We start from the raw sequence: 20,974 nt of genomic DNA on the forward strand, positions 1-20,974 counted from the left end.
AGACTAGTATATGAGCATGATGTATAAATATAATATAATAACGTTCACTGGTCGGTGTACAAAAAGCTAAAAAATAATAAATAAGTATAAAAAAAGAGGAAAATTTTTATTATATATGAATTTTGGGTACAAATAGTACATATATTGGGAGGGGAGGGGGTAATGGCGGGAACATATTAGAGGAATCCGTCGTATTTCTTCACATAAACATAAAGATCATTAGATTCATGTCCATTTCGGAAATTTCTAGAGCATTCGATTTTTATTCGTCAAACACATAATAATAATTATAATAATGATCACGATAAATCATTTAGTAAAAACCTTCGAATGAGAATGAACAAAAAAAATATATATAATAAAGAAAAAACCGCCTCGTTTCGAGAGACACATAAAATAATAGTAAAAAAAAAATAATATCTTTGGGCGACGCTGTGAATGTGTGTGTGTGTTTGTGGTGCGCATGAAGTATGGTGCGGTGGTGACAGCCGGAGAGTCGGACTACCTGCACCCACATCCCAGTACCTGCATGTCCTGGTAGTTCTTGAGCACCACCTTGTTATCTTCGTCCAGGTATAACATGGATATGGACGCTAACTGGGTGGGCACGCAACACGCTTTGGGCACCGCGGTAGGGTTCATCGAGTTCACCAGGGTTTGCACGATAGCGTGATTGGTGGTATTTAGATGCTCAGCGACGGGGAACGGACAGTCGCCCTGGCAGTAATAAGCGTCGTAGCCGGGTGGTGCTACGATCCAGTCATCCCAACCGACATCCGTAAAGTCTACATAGAGGGGATGCCTTTGGCATATATTTCGTCCGGCGTTGGAACCGTCTTTTCGCCGCTTGTTACCATTCCGTTGCTGAGAAGGCGACCGTTTCCGCCGAGGCGGTCCCACCGGCCTGCTGTTCTTACCATCATCCGAGTACACCAGCAATGCTGGCCGGTGACCGTCATGGAGCTCAAACGTTTCGGGTATAGGCGCCCGGCCGTGACCTCCTGTCAGCGTCTCCACCAGCAAACCATGGTTGACCTCGTCTAATCGACCCTTGTTTTCCTGGTGCGACCACCGCTCCAACGCTGGTGTCACATCCAATACGACGGCCTCATCGCCGTTTTCTTCGAGATCCACGAACAGCGAATCCAATAGTCGCAGAACGGGTTTCGAGACACCTCGGACACCTGGTTGAACGATATCATGAATGAGCACTTGAACTCGAGTCGGATGACCTGACGGCCTGTTCCGTAACGGCGTCAACCTTAGTTCGGCTGCCGTTAACCATTCGCCTTCTGGAAGTGGGTCTACAGCAAACTGCATCCGGTATTTCCGACACTTGGGATTTTTTGGCTCAGATTCTGCAATCAATAAAAATCGAAATAGTTAATACTTTATTTTGTTATCATTTTACTGTTATTGTTGTTTTTTATCGTCGTGCTAACAAATGGACGGTAAACAATTAGTTGTTTGAAAACGCTAACTACGAAATTCAACACGTTAAACATGATTAAAGGGTTAAAAGATGAATAAAATGTGGCCAAGTTCAAATAAAGATTTTTAACTTTATTGACGAGCTGATACTAAAATTGCACACTAAGGCTTTTAAATAAGTTTAAATATTTAAAATAATTAATACTAGAATATTAAAAATAATATATCCGAAGCACTTATGTAAATAGAAAATCAAGATCCGCCATGTACGTTTCAAATGATAAGTATTATCGTATAAATGTTTGGATGATAACTGAGCGAGCAAATTAAACACGTTGAGTGAATAGCTTATTAAACAAAATAATTATTTGCAATTAAATAATAATGGTAATACGCATAAAAATATTTCTACGCTATTTATATTGTACTATCTATCATGATAAATATTTATAAAATGTAATAGCCCACACATCCATCGGACTATAAAACCTGCAACATGTTTTTGCAATAAGGCACGCCGTATAATTCTTCATGCTAACAGAATAAAAATGTGAAACTAATTAAGTTGTTCAACAGTTTTAATCTTATCGTAAGCAAATTATCATTTATTTAAAAATGTTTAACGATTTCAAAAGGTACCATAGTTATTCACCTAAATATTCGATACTCATGAACACTTCATTACACATATAATACCATTTAAGGAAAATAACCGTGTGTTAAGTAATTTTTGAGTTGACCTTGACCGTATCATGAAAACAAGTTCAAAATCGATCAAAATTGATTGCTTTATTGCTCTAAAATTAGATACTTAAGTATAGATCATATAGTTTGATAGGGAACGAGTCATGGCTTGGTATACAGGTATCAAAGTTCTATTCAGATTTTCCCGTTCTCTCCAATACAACAATTAAGTTACTTAGTTGTGAAAAAAAAATTAAAATTAACATTTGAAGTATTGTCATTCTAGGTAAAATTTTGTAAGAAAAAACATAGAATATTGGGGATTTAATAGCAACAGAAAAAATTAGGTGACGATTTTACTAGACGTATTTTTTAGCATCAATCCTTGAAATACTTTTTTCATAAATCTCTAAAAAGTGAAAAAATACTGTAGCATAACATGAAAAACGCTAAGAAAATGTCCTTAAAAAATTTAATATATTATTCACTTGTAAAAGATTTATAACTTAGTCAAAAATTAATTGTATTGACTAAAAAATAGTTACAGATGCAACACCTCACAAAACCTGATGATTACGAATAAAAATATTGTAACGAAATGATAGTTATTCATGATGAGTAAATTTTATTTTATAGAAATTAATTGTGTTATGCGAAAGAAAGTACATTTATCTTTTTGTAACTAATTTTTTTAATTACACCTGTATTTTATTAGAAAACTAGAACCGTTTAATATTGAAACAATTTCAATACCTTAAGCTTGAGCTATTTTAGAAAAAAGTATGCGTTTTGAGTTGAAAACATATCATTAGATGATACTGTTTAGGAAAGTATACACACTGCTGTTTACTGCAGTTACCCAAAAACCAGAACAACTTACAATATAAAAAAAAAATTACTCCAAACCAACTTATGTGTGTCAAGTTCATAGTTTTACTAGTCAAAATAGTTTAAAAATCGATTATCAACCTTCAATCTAAAAAAAATATGTTTTCTTAATAACACCTCGTTTGGTGCTCCAAAAAAAACATTTTTTTAATCAACTATTAACAAAAATATTGGTTTACGACTTACATTTGGTTAACATGAAATCATTTTTAATAATGATTTAAAATTATAAAGTTAAGGTTTTCAAATCGTATTGAAAATTATATCTGTACAAAAATTAAAGGTCTTCATAAACTAATCATACTGTACAGAATAATATTTTAACAATTATTCTTCATTTGTACTTTATAGTATCCATAAACAAATGTATATGAACAGAATAAATTAACTAAATGAATTTTATTCCTTTATATTTCTTAAACATAACTGTCAAAATACATTTTCGAAAGCTTTTAAAAATCCTAATAATCGTTTAGATATTAATTTCTTTTTAAATGTCTATATACTTTCTTTTGGCATGTAGAACTTTGTTGAATAATAAAAAGGGTAAAATTATTATTCTTAAATGATTAATATTACTCATTATTCGTTGAAAAGCTTTTATATTTTATGAAATCACTTAAGGCAAAATCTTAGAAATCAACTTGTATGATTATAAAATTAGATTTCAACACTGAAGGTAAAAAATTAAAAAAAGGAATAGAAGAATCATTGAAGAAGTGAAAAATAAAGTGACCGATATGGACTAAAAACTAGTGAAATCATCAGGTAAATGAAATGGAAATATTTTTATACATCAACGTATATAATATACCAGGTTCAAACTTGATTAACGTTGATATGTTTTATTTATGAGCCGTGTGATTTTAAACCTCGGTTTTTTATTGCACAATAAATGATTTATGGTAAACCACCGAATTTCTTGTAAAGAAAAGAAGAGAACGATTCGAATTAATTATTATTCTATGGATTTTATTAGTGTGATCGGACTATGAACTTGAAGATAATTTATCACCATCGCGATACTGGTAGTTGACCTACATTTATATGAACACAAATGAAGTCAGTCAAAGGGTGAACCAATAGTCATGAGCAAACACATACAATTGCAAGAGTTATGGTGAATAATTATAACGAAAAAAATTCTCGTGACTGTCAAAAATGTAAAAATAAATTACTTTTTTCCGTAAAAAATAAAACCATCGAATTACACTAATGTAGTTCAGAGAATCCACTAAAGACGTCCGTATTAAATGAAACATGAAACCTTCTCATAAACTATTTAAACTACATCCTATAGCGCTAGACAATGCGACGCCCGAACCACTTGTTTGTTTTGTTCTACACAATTGACTGTTGAAAGAATCTAATAGACCATTTGACGCGAAACTAGAACAATATTAACGTCAATAATATTTGTTTAAATTCTAACGTGTCAAAAAACGAATCTAATAACTCGTTAGAGCGTATTTTCGTGAACAATATTTATTTAGCGATAAAAAAATCTTTTGTATGATACTACAACTTTGAATAACGAAATCATATTACTTCGCACAAAATGTACACCGTACAATTTGTTTATAAAATATTACAATAAAATGACAAGATAAAAAAATGTATTGACATCAAATTACCAATATCAACCAAAACCAGATAAATTAAAAAACACTACTTTTGATCGCTATAAAAGTTCAACTAAACGAATACAAGACCTCGATTTTGTGTTTAATGTCAACGTTTGTTTTAGGTGAAATCATGCGAGTGCGTTTATTGAGTTTGTTTTCGAAAGTTATTTTATTAATTTATCTGAAGTCACTTTAGGGTCTTGCGGTGATGTTAAAAAAATATAAATATATATCAAATACGACGTCAGTTAATTTAACCACAAACCGGTTGGATCGCTCTTCGGTTTAACGATTAAAGAGAATAATTGTACAACGATTATGAACATTTAATAAAGCCTAGGCAATAGACTCAAATGTTCTATGTATCTCAACTTACATAGGAAGATTTTATTACATATTCACATTTACCGAAAAAAAAACTAATAGGGTTTTTAACGACCAAGAGATAACGTCTGTACCAAATATACAAAACAATAACATAAAAAATTAATATTTAAGTTATACCGACACCGTCTCAATGCCAATTTTAAATCAACTATGAACTTTTCACGTTGCATCCATTTTTTGAGTAAATAGCTGTAAATCGTCGAAAAAAGTTTGTATTTTTCAATGAATGCTACAGCAATATTAATTACCCTCACACGAAAACTTGATTGAAATCACAAAGACACTTAATGAACGCGCACAATATGTATACAGTATATTTAAGTAAAACAACTTCGCAATCTTTTACACGACGCCCCTCGAAATAATAAAAAAACTTGGCGTGTTTTATGGGTATATATAAATTTTACATTGAACTATTCTATAATCGCGTGCCAGCGACTTCCCTTTTTTCCTCGCATGTTAATGATTAATCGATTATTTCGTTTGCAGTTTTTAGAAATAGCATTTGAAAAGGATGACTGGAGTATTGCTTACAGTCATGAACAGATTATAAATGTCGATATAATTGAGTAAGTCTAGAACATATTAAGCTCATTTGTTTTTATTTATGGCCCAATTTTGAGTTAACAAAATGCGTAAGATTATTTATTACCTATTTTCTCCATCTAATGTTCAATCTAAAAAAAAAAAAATAGTTGTCCGAGACGTCATTACAATAAGATATAACTGAATTTCATTATTTTGCACGTGTTAACTATTGAATTTAAAAATTAAACAGTAGCTCTCTAAAACTATCCCTAGGGACTTTATTTAGGAATAATTATCAATATTCTATGAAATTGCTATCAATTTAATTTCATATTCAAACTAATTAAATATTAATAGTCGGTATTTTATTGTCCTACAAACAATCTCAAGGTTCACATACATTTTTTTAACACCCAAATTTAGTGTCCAATGGCCGGTCAACTATAATAAAGCATAGCTAAGCAAAGAGTAAGAGTAGTAAAAAGAGGATTTTTCAAACATGTTTCGTCCACATTAATATTTTATACCGATCAATCTATTAACATATAGAACGTCTGAACGTCATATCCGGTTTTAATGAATGTTAATAGTTTTATTTTATTTACAAATACTATTTGACGTATACTAGCCAGTAGTAGTAAAATGCGTTTGCATAGCTGACAATATTTTTACTACTATCTCGACAGAAATAATAAAAATGCTCATGCGTAAGCCTTACATGTAATACATTTGATTTCCGCTATTGACTGTTTGTTTTTCAATTAATTTAAAACCATTTGACAATATCACATTAAGAGAAACCGTTCAAATTCTAAGAGTGAAAACAAATTATTGAATAACTGTTACTATTTATATACTATGACGTAGATGTGAATTGTTTTTTTTTTTTGTTTTTTAGAAGAACCTAGTACTTAAAAATTTGTGAAACTCACCTCTATGAAGATACGTTCTGGCGGTGTTTGCTGATTTTACATGACGACCGGGCAAAGGTAACCCGGTAGTGTCAAAGTCGTTGGACGCTTGCATGTTATACAGTTCCAGCATAGCAACTGGTATCTCTACCTTAGACTTGTCTACCACAGGTCTTCGCTTCATACCAAGTGCAGCCAGCAAATGCCTCTCAGCCTGGCCAACGTCTTTGAACGTCGCCCGAGCGCCCGACGGTCTTGGTGTGTCACCGCACACTATGCCTGATATCACAGCCACCATCAACAACACACCGCTTATCATTGTTGATCAAGCACCTGGAAAATAAAATAGTCTATATATAGTTTTATCATTTTTGGACATTCAAGTTGGTGCTTTATAATATTTCAATCATGCTCTTGCATAATACTAGTAAATACACATAAAAATGATTTCAATAACTACTTATGTTATCTATTATGAAAAAAAATCGCCATGAATTAAAGCGCAATCTTTAAACATTTGTAGATTTAGGTATTTTTAATAAAATAAAGTAAATAAAAATATTTAGTCTTAAAATTATCGTTAAATTTTTCAACTAGAACAATTAAGATATTTTACGAAACGCTGTTAGTAAATATTGGTAGCACTTTAACTGTCCTTTAATCCTTGAATTTCAAATTTATGCTAATTGCTACATTTTTCTACATATACAAACTAGATAATAGATGAGAACGTTGATCGATAAATTATACTTCTCGACTAATTTTATAGGTTAAAGAACAAAAAAATAATAATAATTTACATGGGTAACATTGTACAAAAATTTTTAACTAAAATAATTAATTCCAAGGTAATCAAACAGGAAAAAAAGCCGTACATAATTTTTGATAAACTGTAGTTTTGTACATGATTTTTCATACATATATTATTACACAATGCAATTACAATTGTAAGTGCATATGTAGATTGTGATATAATTTTTACAGAAAACCCTTATAATTAAATAATAATATTCGCTAATATATTTTTTTATAATAATGCTACACAAACGAAATCAAATGAAATAATTTTCTAAATTTAGCATTAATATATTAATTTCTGTTAACTCTTTTTAGTTACCATTAACATTAGCCGAAGTCAACTTTGGAATATATTAATCAATTATTCAAGCAAACAAACATGTATTCATGTAAACAAACTAATCCAACAAAACAATAAATATTAAAAAAATAATTTTAATATTTGTTTAACCTTAAAATAAACTCAGTCAAAAATGGTTAAAATTATTCACCGATAAATAATGCCATAATTAAAATATAATTATTGTATTTTTAAATATATATACACTCACAATTAAAGAACATTACGCGAATAATGAAAACGTAAACTAAAGTTCATAGTTTTTTTCACGGCTGTCGCGTCTCTAAAAGTTCTTAGAATTCGAACAATTGTTAAATATTAAAAGGATTATTTTTTTGAAAGAATTCGGTATGTTACACGACTGCACACGTGCCCGTGAAAATAAAACCTGTCCCTGGTTACCGTAAAAGGATTATAATACATTAGTGGAGTACATAATCTGTAAACATCTGCACAGTCCAAGAGACGATTAAGAAAAAAATGGTAGAAGCCAACACGTGACCGCCATTGCGATTTTCTGTGCACTCCATTGATAACTAATAATTTTTATTTGTGTCATTCATATAACGTAAATGTATACATATATATATATATATATATATATAAAGACATTGCCATGATTAGTATTCTATACAAACATCCCTTTTTTTTATATTTATTTTTTTCATACAAATGCGAATAATTATATTGTTGCTGTCGTCCACTTATACAAGTATAGCAATACATCCGAAACAGCGGTTTCTAGGAATTGCCGTGCCCAAATTTTCAAAAGAAGGTACACTGATCTTTTTTATATACACTCCATCTGAGGTAGCCGTGAGCACTTTGAATCATGACAATTTAATCAATTTGATCGGTCCCTGGGTCATAACGATTCTCGGAATCGCCGTGGTATTGAATCGAATTGGACGATGGGCATTAAAAAAAAACAAGGTACTCTTCAATCGAGTTCAATAGTTGTTGACGAATAATGACGCTGACAGTAATAAAACATAATTAGCCGCACAGTTATAATACATGTAAAAGTATCTTGAAGGCTGACCGTCGAATCGTTTCTGGGCGCTATTGATAAATTGTTATAGCGTTATGTTTACATTAAAGCTGACTGGGCACAATGATTAGCAATAAAGTAAGGTAAACTCGACCGTCGATGCTCATTCTACTGTCGCACAGCGTTTAAAAAGATGCATCAGAGTGACGAAATTCAAGAAAATTCGAGTGCAAGTTTCTAGTGTCCTACACGAATGCGCAAGCATATTTTCATCGAACTATTTTATCGAGTTAAAATAACTTGTCTCTGTGCAGCGTTTGTTTGTGTGATTTATTATGGCGTTCGACAATAATTTTTTGCACGCCAGCGTGGGGGCAACGACGTTCAACCACTTCAATGCGTTAACGGCGGCGGCAATCGAGCGCTTGTTACTGGCATATTTCGCCGTCGGATCTTTCATAAAACACACTATGCGTTCAAGGTAGACAGATGACCTTTCACGCGTGACAGTGGATATTTGAAGTTACAAAAAATAACACATATGCATAGAACACGGGAGACAGACACGGCGAAAGAGAAAGGTCGCACCGTTCGTGTCGACGTCGTCATGATCGCACCAATTGGCTCGACAGTTTGGCGGCATTTTTTGGAAAACGGGTTGTTATCGGTCCGAAAGTCACAATATCAGGTGACAGTAGCAACAACAACAACAACTGGTTTTATAGTCGGTCGGATTAAACGTATTATTGTAGTAACACGTGAAACTTTTGGGGTCCAAGTTCAGCGTTCGTCGGCCTCCACAGTCCGGCATCGTGTATTATCAATAAAAAAATACTCACACCAACTCGAGATATCAAATGAAACGCGATTATTGTTTTTGTAATCGTGTTGAAAGAGCCCGGCCGGAGAAAAAACACGGCAACGTTCTCTAACAAGCACAACGTTAACGAACACATTGATCGTCGTAGACGCGGCGAAAAAAAAACGATAAAACCTATTAATTTACATTTTTTTTTTATTCGTTACAGATTATCGTGTCGGGTTCACGCATATCGGCCTACGCCTAGTACAACTAACCATACAGTACAGCCCGACCGATGTAATTATTAAACGTATCGTATACAGTGATAACGATTGTCGACGACGGCCTGGCCAGACGTTGTGGAGCCTGCGACGGCTAATAAAAAAAATATATACATATATATATAAAAAAAAAAAAAAAGGAGACCAAAAAAAAAACGCACAGACACGCGGTCTGAAACCGTTTTGACGACGCGACCTATTTAGACTAATAAAGACGAATGACATTACCTGTGAGACGGTCTTTGTCGGTTTTCATGCCGACAAATCTGTAGCCGGCGTATGCAGTTCAGTGGTCGTATCGCCAATCGGAAAACATGTGTAACCTGATCGAGACGATAACGATGTTGATTGTCTTCCGCGATGAAACGACACCACCGCGACCGACGCAAAAATTATTTTAAAAAAACGTACTTTGCCGTAGTGCGGCGAGCGTATTATCTGATAACCGCGACCAATTCGAAGAGTGCACACTACGAAAAGCTTAAAACTATTATCGCACAAAAAAAAAAAAAATACTAATTTTGCAATTGCTTTTTTTTTATGATTTCCATTCGAAATAGCTTGAAATCTGTGCGCAAAAAAAAATCTATACGTGTATGGATACAATTAAAAAGTTGAAAAAAAAAAAATGAAATACAATCGTAATCCGTCGAAACGTGTTTGCAGCGACGGCAACGCGCTGCTCGAGAGTGGCCCGTGAACTGATGACGAACACTGGTGTAGTTTGCCAGGCCGGCCGGCCGTCGGGTTGGTAAACGCTCCCACCAAGTGAAACGGCGAACACGGGCGGGTGGGTGGCAACCGGCGGCGGGGATAGCGTGACCACCTATGTGGAACCCCCACCCTTACACCCCCTGGAAACACCACCGGCACGTCGAGACTACTTCAAGGGATTCCACCGTCATGACGGTTCCGAGTATAAAAATATAACTTATATACCCCAGGCGCCGTCCAGTCAATGCTGTTCTAACATAACGTCTGTCTGTCGAGTAATGGTCATTTCGAGTTCTGGTCAATTTCACTGCATCTGGCCGTCTTCTTAAAAAAAGCTTCGCGGAAAGACATTCAAGTGTTTACATTTGGCTATTGTACTCAAACACCCCTTCGTTGTGCACACGGAATCCTAACATTAACATCGATCACTAAAAAAATACTCGGCAACATTGTTCGATGTTACACACAAACCTCTGCTTTCTTACCGATAATTAGCTATGTAATTTAGTAACTAATCGTCCAAACGTTTTAGTAAGTATACACTTATCGAAATATTAGTTTTTAGATAAATTTTTGGTAACCCATGTTGCTAAAACAACACTATTTTGCTATCGGCTTCACTTCAGTCATGAGCATAAAGTTTAAGCGTATAGAATAAGCCTAAAATATTACGAAATTATACATAATAGTACAGCAACTTCTATGCACAATAAATTAATATATATATATGTGTGTGTGTGTGTTCAATCAAAAATTAATCGAAGGTTTTACGCACACACAGTCTCTTATCGATTGATAAACGTTCTTCTATTTATTTAATTTAATAAACACACGTGCTGCATAGAATTTCACGCTGTACTAATCAAGCATTGTACATTTACAAATTTAATTTATTGGTATTTTTAAAATACACCAATAAAATTATTAAACCTCCGTACTTTGATAATTCTCTTATTAAAGCTATCAGTTTGCTAATATCTAAATTCCAACAAACAGTAACTGTAAAAATCATTTTATCAGTGACTTTCATTAGTTTTCTGTAAACAGTTTGAATATTTTTTGTAAAACTCTTTTACCCGTACTTATAAAATAACCTGGATTTCATATTGTTTATGAATTTTACGTTCATTCCAAGTTCATCTATTCCGTAATATTGAATTCCAAATAATTTTTTTATTTTTATTTACAAGTTTTAAACATTTGCCAGCAGAAAACTAATACTACATTATTATTAATAGTTATTATTTTTGGGAATCATCAACAAAATAATTCACTTAGTTTCATTAAATTATCAGTGATTTGAAATTTTATCAGAAAATTTTATTTTTCTACACTGAAAATATGTTTTTTTTATATTGCGTTTTAATATAGAATATCATTGAATAATTTTAACAAACTTATTTTAAACGTCACCATTACTACCAATGTCGATAATTATTTATGAAATTTCAAATTGTTACTGAACGATAGTTAATTAGTATTCGATGGTTATTTCATACGTATTTATTATGTTAAATAGATACCATGACGTAAAAAATGTTATTTATGTCTAAGAATTTGGTGGACCTAACTACCTAAATCACCTTTTAACCGAAAACTAAAAAAAAAATGAAATTTAAATTTATATAAAACTATATGGTGATAAAATTATCTACCAAAATAAATATCGTAACTCTTTTTCAGTGGCAAGTTTTTAACATTTTTCTGGGAAGGGTTGTAACTCGTATCATAGTTTTACCCTTAACATTATATACCGTAAGAAAACCGTTGCCTGGGAGGTCTGCCCCTAAAATCACGAGTGACTTTTTTTCGATAGCCGATGACATTGTACTATATGACGAGCGATGGCACATCACCATTTTTAATGATTTAGTTTCTACTTACATAATTACAGAAAAATACACTAATGACTGAGATTAACATGATGTTCTTTAAAGGGCAATAAATTTTGCCGTAATGTCAAACCAGTGTCCGGCTACATGTAATGTGCTAAATTAAAAATTCCCATTATAACGAAGACCTACAGTAATATAACTACGAACGCGATAAAAGTAATAAAAGTTTGACCTAGCCTAGGACAAGTTTGGTAAAAAAATATATATTATATAGACCATTAACTAGTCTGGACATCGTTTCGACATGCTGAACGAATAGCTCCGGTTTACCGTCCAGCTCAATGATATAACAACAATATGACTCAATCGATATAAAAATTCGTTAATTATAACACAAGTGTTTATGACCACGTCTTATGGCCTGTTGAGACGGCGCGGTTCCCATACTTGTACAGGCGGTGGAGTCATCGCAGCGGCAGCAGACACACGGACGCCGAGACCCAACAGCCCAAGAGACCGGTCTCCTTTTGATTGGCAGCGTGGGTGTGGTTTCAACCGGTCCGTGTGTAAACGCGTCTCGACGGTACTCCAAAGAAAATCCACTCGTCTTGGGTTCGTCTTGCGTCGCTTTAAACTTTTTTATTGATTCCTGCTGTACACTCGTGCGCGTTTTTATAGATTTCGATTATCACCGCCATTCCTTTGAATGCCGTTTACTCACATTAAGTATGCGTAGAAAACTGTCGAGTACACTTAAAGTAAACGCGTCTCGTGACTGCTTGGGTTCTTCGCTGAAATACGAATGTGCTAAAGAAAATGTTTGGCGAGTGATTTAATTGGACTGTATGATTTATCAATAAAATACCACGAGTTCCTTAGGTCATTGCTGATTCTTAGAAACAAACTAATATAACGATCCACTAAAACTGGCTACAAAAAAAAAAAAACACTTAAATACGCATGATTTCATCAACATTACACTAAATTTTAACGTTTGCCTGTACTATTTATTACGCGTTTTCACGTGTAATATTAATTAATAATGATGTTAAGTACACATATTATTTACCCAATGACTGAAGTGTAGTAAAAATTTATCGCTAAGACGATCGAGTTGTTTTTATTACATACGATTCATATAGACGGTAAGTTTTATTTGAGCGCAATTAAATAGCTGAGACTAAAATTTTTGGTGTTCATAAATTGCCTACGACATGTAACAAAAACAGATGCTAATTAAGTGTTTTTGTAGTGAACACTCGTTCGTAACTTATGTCCCGCTATCTCATCGGCTCTTATCTAAATTGACACCAACTTGAGACCGTTTTCCAATGAACCTTGATAGTAATTCCTAGTACACGAAACAGGTATCGCTTAACATAAAATTATACTTGGGTTTTACATGAAACCGTTGAAAACTTTTGTAAACGATTATGTGCAACGCAAATGTGTTGGTCATTTTAAAAATTTAGTAATACATCTGACACTGAAACATAAATCATTTTAGTGACAAAAATTCAATTGTACTATTTTTCTCAAATGAATAAAACATAAGTACGCAAACTAAAGCACTCGGCTATCAAGTAGAAAATTACTCTTGTTACCAATTCATCAAACTTGTCAAGTTGACACTATGCGCAATAAAAACGTTCATGAGACGGTTCGACTAGTTCAAAATTGATTAGTACTTGTGATTAAAACATTAACGTGTAAAAAAAACTATACTGTAAATGGTTTGAAATAATTTTTATAATCGTAAACTTAAAAACTAAAAATATATTTAAAATTTTAATTACATTAATTTAATAATATTAAAATTGCAAATACCTAAGAGCTAAAATTACCATACTTCGTTAATCAAACAATGGCCTTTTTTACTCGGAATATTTTTTCGGCTATTAGAGTTAAACGTTTTAAAAATTGTTTAATTTTTGAAATAATAATAATCAAAACTGATCGTTGGTTTTTATTCTATTTATAGTAAACAAACATTAAAATGATCCGGATCATACCGAAAAAAATAATATTTACTTTAACTGTAATTTAATTATCTTCTTGTGGCAATTAGCGAATTCAGCAATTTATGTAATTTGTGACAGCAATTAGCAGCGCACGCGAAATTCGAGTAATTGTGTTTTTTACCCGACTGGATTTCGTCCAAAATCTATAACTGAAACATTACCACGATAAAAACAAAGTGTGTACGTGGACAAATCGAATTTTTTTTTATTAATTTCTATTAAATATTGTCCTGTCGTAAAAACAAATAACTAAATAAAAATCTCTTCGTAGTGAACGACCACCAACGGTCTATGGCCGTGATGAAATATGCTGTGTGTATCTTATACACACTTCTCAACAACAACACGATAAATTATCTAATGCTCTGAACGTATTAATAATTTTATTTAAAAAAGTACATCAGATACTTTTAGAAAATTATTTACGACCAGTCGGTAGTCAAGACAAGGTGTGCGTTTACTTGATTAAATTATTTTTCGACGAATTAAAACCTATCATAGGTTTGCAATACGACGTGTAGCGCTAAAAAACAAACTCTTTTCAGTATGCTTCGGTCGGCGTTTTGTGCAACTGTTACAAATTGTTTATGTCCATCGTACAATTAAACGATGATTCATAAGTTCAATGATCTAGAGCGAATCATATTTTTCCCGACCGTTTTATTGTATTAACGGAGTATTTAGACTGAAAGGCTTAATTGTCGCACTGCAATTTAATTGTACCGAAGAAAAAAAATTACTTTTCGTTAAGTAGACGCACGCAGTTTGCATACCACAAAGCGGTCACTATATCGGACACCCGTTTTACGCAGGCACTGCTAATTATAATATTTAATAATTGTTTTTTCACAGTGTTGTCTAGCGATTGGACCGGCGCCGTTTTCATTTCAACGCTATCGCATTACAACGGAAACCGCCACAGGATTTCTGGTTATTGTTTTCCCAACGTGGTAGTCGATGGCTTGTTCGGCAGACAGTGTGGCGCGGAGAGGTTTTGTTCCGACCACATATTACATCACTGACACTCGTACGACAGACAACTTTGTTTACTTAAGCATTGCCAACTATTAGCTATGCGATTACCAGTTAACTTATCACAGTGAATTTGTCTAAACGGACACTTGAGTTAGATGCACATTCGTCACATCGAAATTTTCTTAATATTCCTCTTTCGAAATTATACTTTCCCATATGAAAATATAGTACGTTTTATATAATAATTCAGTGATATACTCGGGTGAGGGGCTAAGGAGCTAGAGCCCTTTCACAAATGGCCATGTTATAAAATTATCATCCCGTTTAAAAAAATTACACGATTAATAGTTCTTTTTAACTAGTAAAATTTATTTAAAAGTTACATAAATTGGCTGAAATAATGGTAACTAAGGATAATTTTCTGTATAAAAAGTAAAAAACAATATAGCTTGAATTCAGTTCGTTTTGAATTACCGCCCGTGTTTTTCCATAGTGATAATTACGTACCGATTTTTATACGCTTTTTAACAATATTAATTTCGTTTAAACATAAATTTTTCGCAAACTAAATTTATCGAAACAATGGATTCATTTCTTATTTGTTCGACTATGGCGATTGCATATTTTGTTATTCCTGTTCCATTTATACAGGATCTCGCTTTAGGTGGAATTTTAGTATTCTCGTTTCTCATATACTTGAACAATGAACTGTTCAAGGAGAAAAAAACTGCATCTCTTATTGGAAATTCAATTATGGATAGCAAATCTACTTTGATTGCAAGTCCAAATACTACGCCTATTTTGCCAGATATTTCAACTACAGGCCGAAAATTTACAGATGCATCAGCACAAACTATTGCCGTTGAAACCGAAAAAAACATTTTTTCAAACAATAATACAACTGACAATTCATTTGAAACCGACCTACCAAATAACGACATTGCCGACACTGACTCGCTCTGTCAGCTTCATAACGCTATAGAGGAGAAGAATATTTCAACCCAAATATGTAACTCGGCTGAAACAACTCAATTGCATACACCGGAGTCCGCTTTTAATGATAGCACAGCACCAATTAAACTTAATTACAACACTAATAGCTCCAATAATACTCGCCCTCGTGATGTCCCAAAATACTTGTGGGACAAGAGACACTTTCTGTTTACAAAATTTGATAACGGAATTCTCTTGGATTGTGGTAATAAAAGTTATACTAAGGTAATCTCTTATTGTTTAATGTTAACTATAACAATTGTTTTAGAATCATTTTATTGTGTGTGCCCTGAAATTTTGAGCAAACATATTTCAAAAAGGTGTAAGGGTCACAATGTAGCAATGAACCCATTTTGTGGCGTCGGAGGAAATGCAATACAATTAGCAATGAAATATGAAAAAGTCATAGCAATAGACATTGATCCAAAAAAATTGGAATTTGCTAAAAAAAATGCAGAAATTTACGGTGTGAGAGATAAAATTAAGTTTATTATGGGCGACTTTTTTGCTATAGCAAATGATTTAAAAAAATACAAGCCTGAAATAATTGTAACTTCAACTCCATGGGGAGAACCATCGTACATAAACCACCGAATATACAATTCGAAGAAAAACATGTGCACTGACTATGAAAAAGGAGGACGAGCAATCCTCAAATTGGCCAGAAGAATTGCTCCTAATGTAGCAATGCACTTACCAAAAAGTACCAGACGAAATGAAGTAAGTTTCTCTATTTCTACACGGTGCATATTACATTTGTTAATATTTTCATTTCGTTTATAGTTGTACAAATTAGGAAAGTACTTTAATAACAATATAGAAATCCAGAAAAATTTTATCAACAGAAAACTGGATTCTATCACAGCATATTTTGGAAAATTCTACAATATGAACGCATATTATACACAAACTGATATAAGATTATTCAATCGAAATAAATAACATAATTAATTTCAAAATAATATGACATTATTCATATGAAAATTAAAATATATTTTTAAATAATTGTATCATATTAAATATTATATTTTATATATTATATTGTAAAAACCTAATAAATATTAAATTTTCTTTTTAACACTATTAATGTTTCATTACTTTAGTTTAATTTATAAAATTGTCACATATTAAAAACTGTTTTTAATACTATTGCAAGGGACATAAAGCATATAATATTCTCTTTACAAATTATCACCATTAGTCTAATGGATGTGCAAAAAGAAAAAAATTATCTCAATTATATTGATATTTCAATAAATAAAAGTAAAAAAATAATATTAAAGAAGTGTTTTCTCTAAAAATACATTTGTCAGATATTCAATTTTTCCGATGAAATACTATTTTACTATTGATAAAAATAATATACTTATCGAATTGTAAATCACAACTAAAATATATTAAATCTGGTTTCAGTTTATTGTCATAAAAGTTAAGAATTTTTTTTTTTAATAGAATTAATAAAAATCTTACAACCAATTATCATAATGCCACTACTATTATTATTAATACATTTTTTTGGATGAATAAATATTTTACAATCTTGAACTCTTTTTTAATTTTTAAATTGAATAACTAAATTATACTAATGTGTTGAAATATTAGTAAGTAGTTTTCAAATCGAAATTTTAGTTCATTCTAACAGCTGCACATTTATTTACTGGATATTGTATTTAAAAACTTCATTCGATTGATATAAAAATATTAATCATAATTGAATAATTTTGAAATTGGTTCCATTTGTTTTGAGTCTAAAAATAATTAGATTAAAACTTATAAATACTTAACAACACGTTTTAAAATTGCGCATTACTATCTCCTCAATTAGTCATAAAGGATTTTCCAAATTAATAATATAAAGTATACATATCTCCAATTTCAATTTCTGGTTTTAATTTGTTGTTTACATCAATTTTTAACAAGTAAATAATATTATTAATTCATAAATTTTCTTAGATAAATTCTAAACTAAATTCTTCAAAACTATTATTATAATATAATGTTAGTTTTAAATTCTATTAATTTTTCAATAATATTTGTGGTTTATAAAAATAGAGTAATGATTTACTCAAGTTATGATATTGAAAATTTGTTTTTGTATTANTTACTCAAGTCATGATATTGAAAATTTTTTTTTGTATTAATATGATTAATTATATTCCGTATATTTGAGTATATAATTCTATGACTACATATCGTTGAACATTCATAAGTATTGTATTTAAAATAATAAGATTGAACTTAAATTCAACATATCCATACATTTTTATGTAAATATCATTGAAAAAATTGCAGTAATTTTTCTATAATTGAAATCGATCATTTTGATATTTTATTGGTGACACCTTGAAAAAAATATTTTAATACCATTTCTCAAATAAACTCAAACAAATTTTTGTTACGCCGTTATGCTTTTTTTTTTAGAACAACAGTGTTATCTATCACTGTCGTAGTATAAAATTTATTAACAAAATACTGAAAAGATAATTAACTCTCGCAATTAATAAAAATACAATTATTTCTTAATTAAGTCAACGCGTCTTTGAGCGTATGTACTGATCTATCCTAAATAGAGCAGCAAGTAAATGATCTCTAATCAAGAAAAGAATCTCAATAGATAAGTTGAGAAGAGTCAAATTTCAATTATATTTGTTTGATATTAATTTCTAATCGAGTCATTTTCACTTATCACAAACACCGGAAAATAGCTTATAACGGAATGACGTATTTGATAAGTCCTACTCGATTTTGTTTCTAAGTAAATTTTGAACTTTATATTTGTAACCAGTGAGTAATGTTTTTAACTAGAATAAAAGGTGAGATTATTTTACAATTATTATTAACACAGTTTATAATAAATAATGACTAATAAGTAAAAATATGAAATTGATCTTGTTTATTACAACATTTAGGCTTCCTACAGTACTCATAATTTCTAATGTTACATACATTGTGAAACTATTGAATAAAATTTGAAATACTAATATCGAGCAACCAATGCTATTAGACACTCGGTCAGTTCTATAAAAATTACACTTCGAAAATATTTCAAGTTTTTTTTATCGCAAGAGCATTGATATCAGCAAAGAATAGAGACAAGATCAGCCGACTGGAGATAACGTGTTTCGAACACCATGCTGTCTAGTGTAACGTACGGTAATTTCAAGCTTGAGGATCGTCTTTCTCTCTCTTGTTCTCTTTCTATCTCTTGTTCATTATCAACATAAAACATTCACAAGCACACGAGCGTAACTTATTCTCGTTGACATGTCCACGCCGTCTATAATGCACATTATGCATTAAAAATTGCATATCATTATTTGTATTATTTTTGCGCATAATACCGCAGAAGGATTAACGACATGATTGACTATTTGAACAGGCCACGGGGAAGATTTTGCTGATACCACTTCCATTTTATATCGATAGTACGACAATTAAAAACTCGAATTTATGTTTTCCTACAATTCCTAGCCCTGAGGCGTTCGTGATGGCGGTTTCGTTTTATGGCACTGTGTAATAATTTACTGGAGTTAATTTATAATATTTATTGAAATGCCGAACGACTAGTAATATTACAATGCAGAAAACAATAAGTACCACAGATTTGTAATAATATATGCCGCATTATAAACTAGTATTTCAAATAGTAAACTATAAGATTTATATGTATTTTATAAGCCCAAAAGCCCCGACATATTATTATTGTACAGAAGAAACTACAATACCCAGTAATTGTACGAATTAATTATTTAAAGGTTTCGGGCAACATTCAACCACCAAGTTCGTTTCCAGTACATTTTTTGTTTTAATATTTAAGTAATTATTTTTAAAAAAATTTTTGTAAAAAGTATTTGCAAAAACAAATCAAGTTTCTCGGAACACAAGACGTGCGTTCTCCGAATGGACATACTATTTGGTTTGCAAGAACTGGCGAGAGAACAATTTTTTTGCTTACGCAACCCGATAGCCACATTTGAATTATTATTTAGATATTATTACCAAAATATTATCTGATCACATATTGACGGTTCCTCAGATCTTTCAGAGAGTCTCGGCAAAATTGAGGCGACACCAAAATAAACTATTTTTATTAATACACTTTATACAGAGTGGCCCACCACTCACTGACAACTTAAATAACTTTTGATCCAGTTAATATTTTTAGCTGATTTTTTTTTTTAATAATAGTTATACGTTAGGTCTATAGCTATATCTCAATAATTAATTTTTTTACATTTTATTAAAAATATTAATTATTTTTAAATTTTAAATAAAATGTAAAAAAAAAATCTAAGATAGCTATTTTGTAGAGTAGAATTTAAGAAAAATTTTAGTAAAAAAATATCTTATTAATATTCAGTAGTAAATAGTCTGTAGCGTCTTGAAGTTTGTGAAAATTTGAATTTTCATGTATTATTTTATGGTATTAAACATTGAAATACGTATTGAGAAAAGGACAGAAGAAAACGCTATCTTTTCAATATACTTTTGAATGAGAGTGATAAGTAATAATTGCCTTATCTAATTTCTTATCATGGTATTTATGCCAAGTTTGTAATGTATACACACTATCATCATATGTATACACAGTAATCATGAAAAGATAGCGTTTTCTTCTGTCCTTTTCTCAATACGTATTTCAATGTTTATAACCGTAAAATAGTACATGAAAATTCAAATTTTTACAAACTTCAAAACGCTACAGAATATTTACTACTGAATATTAATAAGATATTTTTTTACTAAAATTTTTCTTAAATTCTACTCTAC

The 20,974-nt window shown here is 31.4% G+C and overlaps 2 protein-coding genes across 4 annotated transcripts; one reads left to right on the plus strand and one right to left on the minus strand.

Moving 5' to 3' along the window:
- Positions 1-302: 302 nt before the first annotated feature.
- On the minus strand, positions 303-6,773 carry LOC126896804 (protein decapentaplegic-like). The gene is made up of 2 exons (XM_050669898.1): positions 6,476-6,773; positions 303-1,358 (listed from the first exon to the last, which is right to left on the minus strand). The coding sequence occupies exons 1-2, from the start codon at positions 6,771-6,773 to the stop codon at positions 502-504; spliced, it is 1,155 nt and encodes a 384-aa protein (XP_050525855.1). The 3' UTR covers positions 303-501.
- A 10-nt stretch (positions 6,774-6,783) lies between these two features.
- On the plus strand, positions 6,784-17,259 carry LOC126896803 (trimethylguanosine synthase-like). Of its 3 annotated transcripts, XM_050669897.1 has the most exons (5): positions 10,522-10,911; positions 15,089-15,263; positions 15,863-16,409; positions 16,473-16,924; positions 16,988-17,259. In XM_050669897.1, the coding sequence occupies exons 3-5, from the start codon at positions 15,965-15,967 to the stop codon at positions 17,144-17,146; spliced, it is 1,056 nt and encodes a 351-aa protein (XP_050525854.1). In that variant the 5' UTR covers positions 10,522-10,911; positions 15,089-15,263; positions 15,863-15,964; the 3' UTR covers positions 17,147-17,259. The 3 variants fall into 3 exon arrangements, with proteins under 3 accessions (XP_050525853.1, XP_050525854.1, XP_050525852.1); XM_050669896.1 differs by lacking the exon at positions 10,522-10,911 and adding an exon at positions 6,784-6,881 and having other exon boundaries at positions 15,089-16,409; XM_050669895.1 differs by having other exon boundaries at positions 15,089-16,409.
- Positions 17,260-20,974: the final 3,715 nt, after the last annotated feature.

The sequence above is a fragment of the Daktulosphaira vitifoliae genome, unplaced genomic scaffold, assembly GCF_025091365.1.
Source record: "Daktulosphaira vitifoliae isolate Bord-2020 unplaced genomic scaffold, ASM2509136v1 Scaffold_1, whole genome shotgun sequence".
Taxonomy (NCBI): Eukaryota; Metazoa; Arthropoda; class Insecta; order Hemiptera; family Phylloxeridae; genus Daktulosphaira; species Daktulosphaira vitifoliae.

Coding starts and splice junctions, on each gene's coding strand:
- LOC126896804 (XM_050669898.1), bottom strand. CDS start 6,773: ATGATAAGCGGTGTGTTGTTGATGGTGGCTGTGATATCAGGCATAGTG. Junction 1,359..6,475: donor CAGAACGTATCTTCATAGAG/GTGAGTTTCACA, acceptor TATTGATTGCAG/AATCTGAGCCAAAAAATCCC.
- LOC126896803 (XM_050669896.1), top strand. CDS start 15,794: ATGGATTCATTTCTTATTTGTTCGACTATGGCGATTGCATATTTTGTT. Junction 16,410..16,472: donor CGGAATTCTCTTGGATTGTG/GTAATAAAAGTT, acceptor CAATTGTTTTAG/AATCATTTTATTGTGTGTGC. Junction 16,925..16,987: donor AAAGTACCAGACGAAATGAA/GTAAGTTTCTCT, acceptor TTTCGTTTATAG/TTGTACAAATTAGGAAAGTA.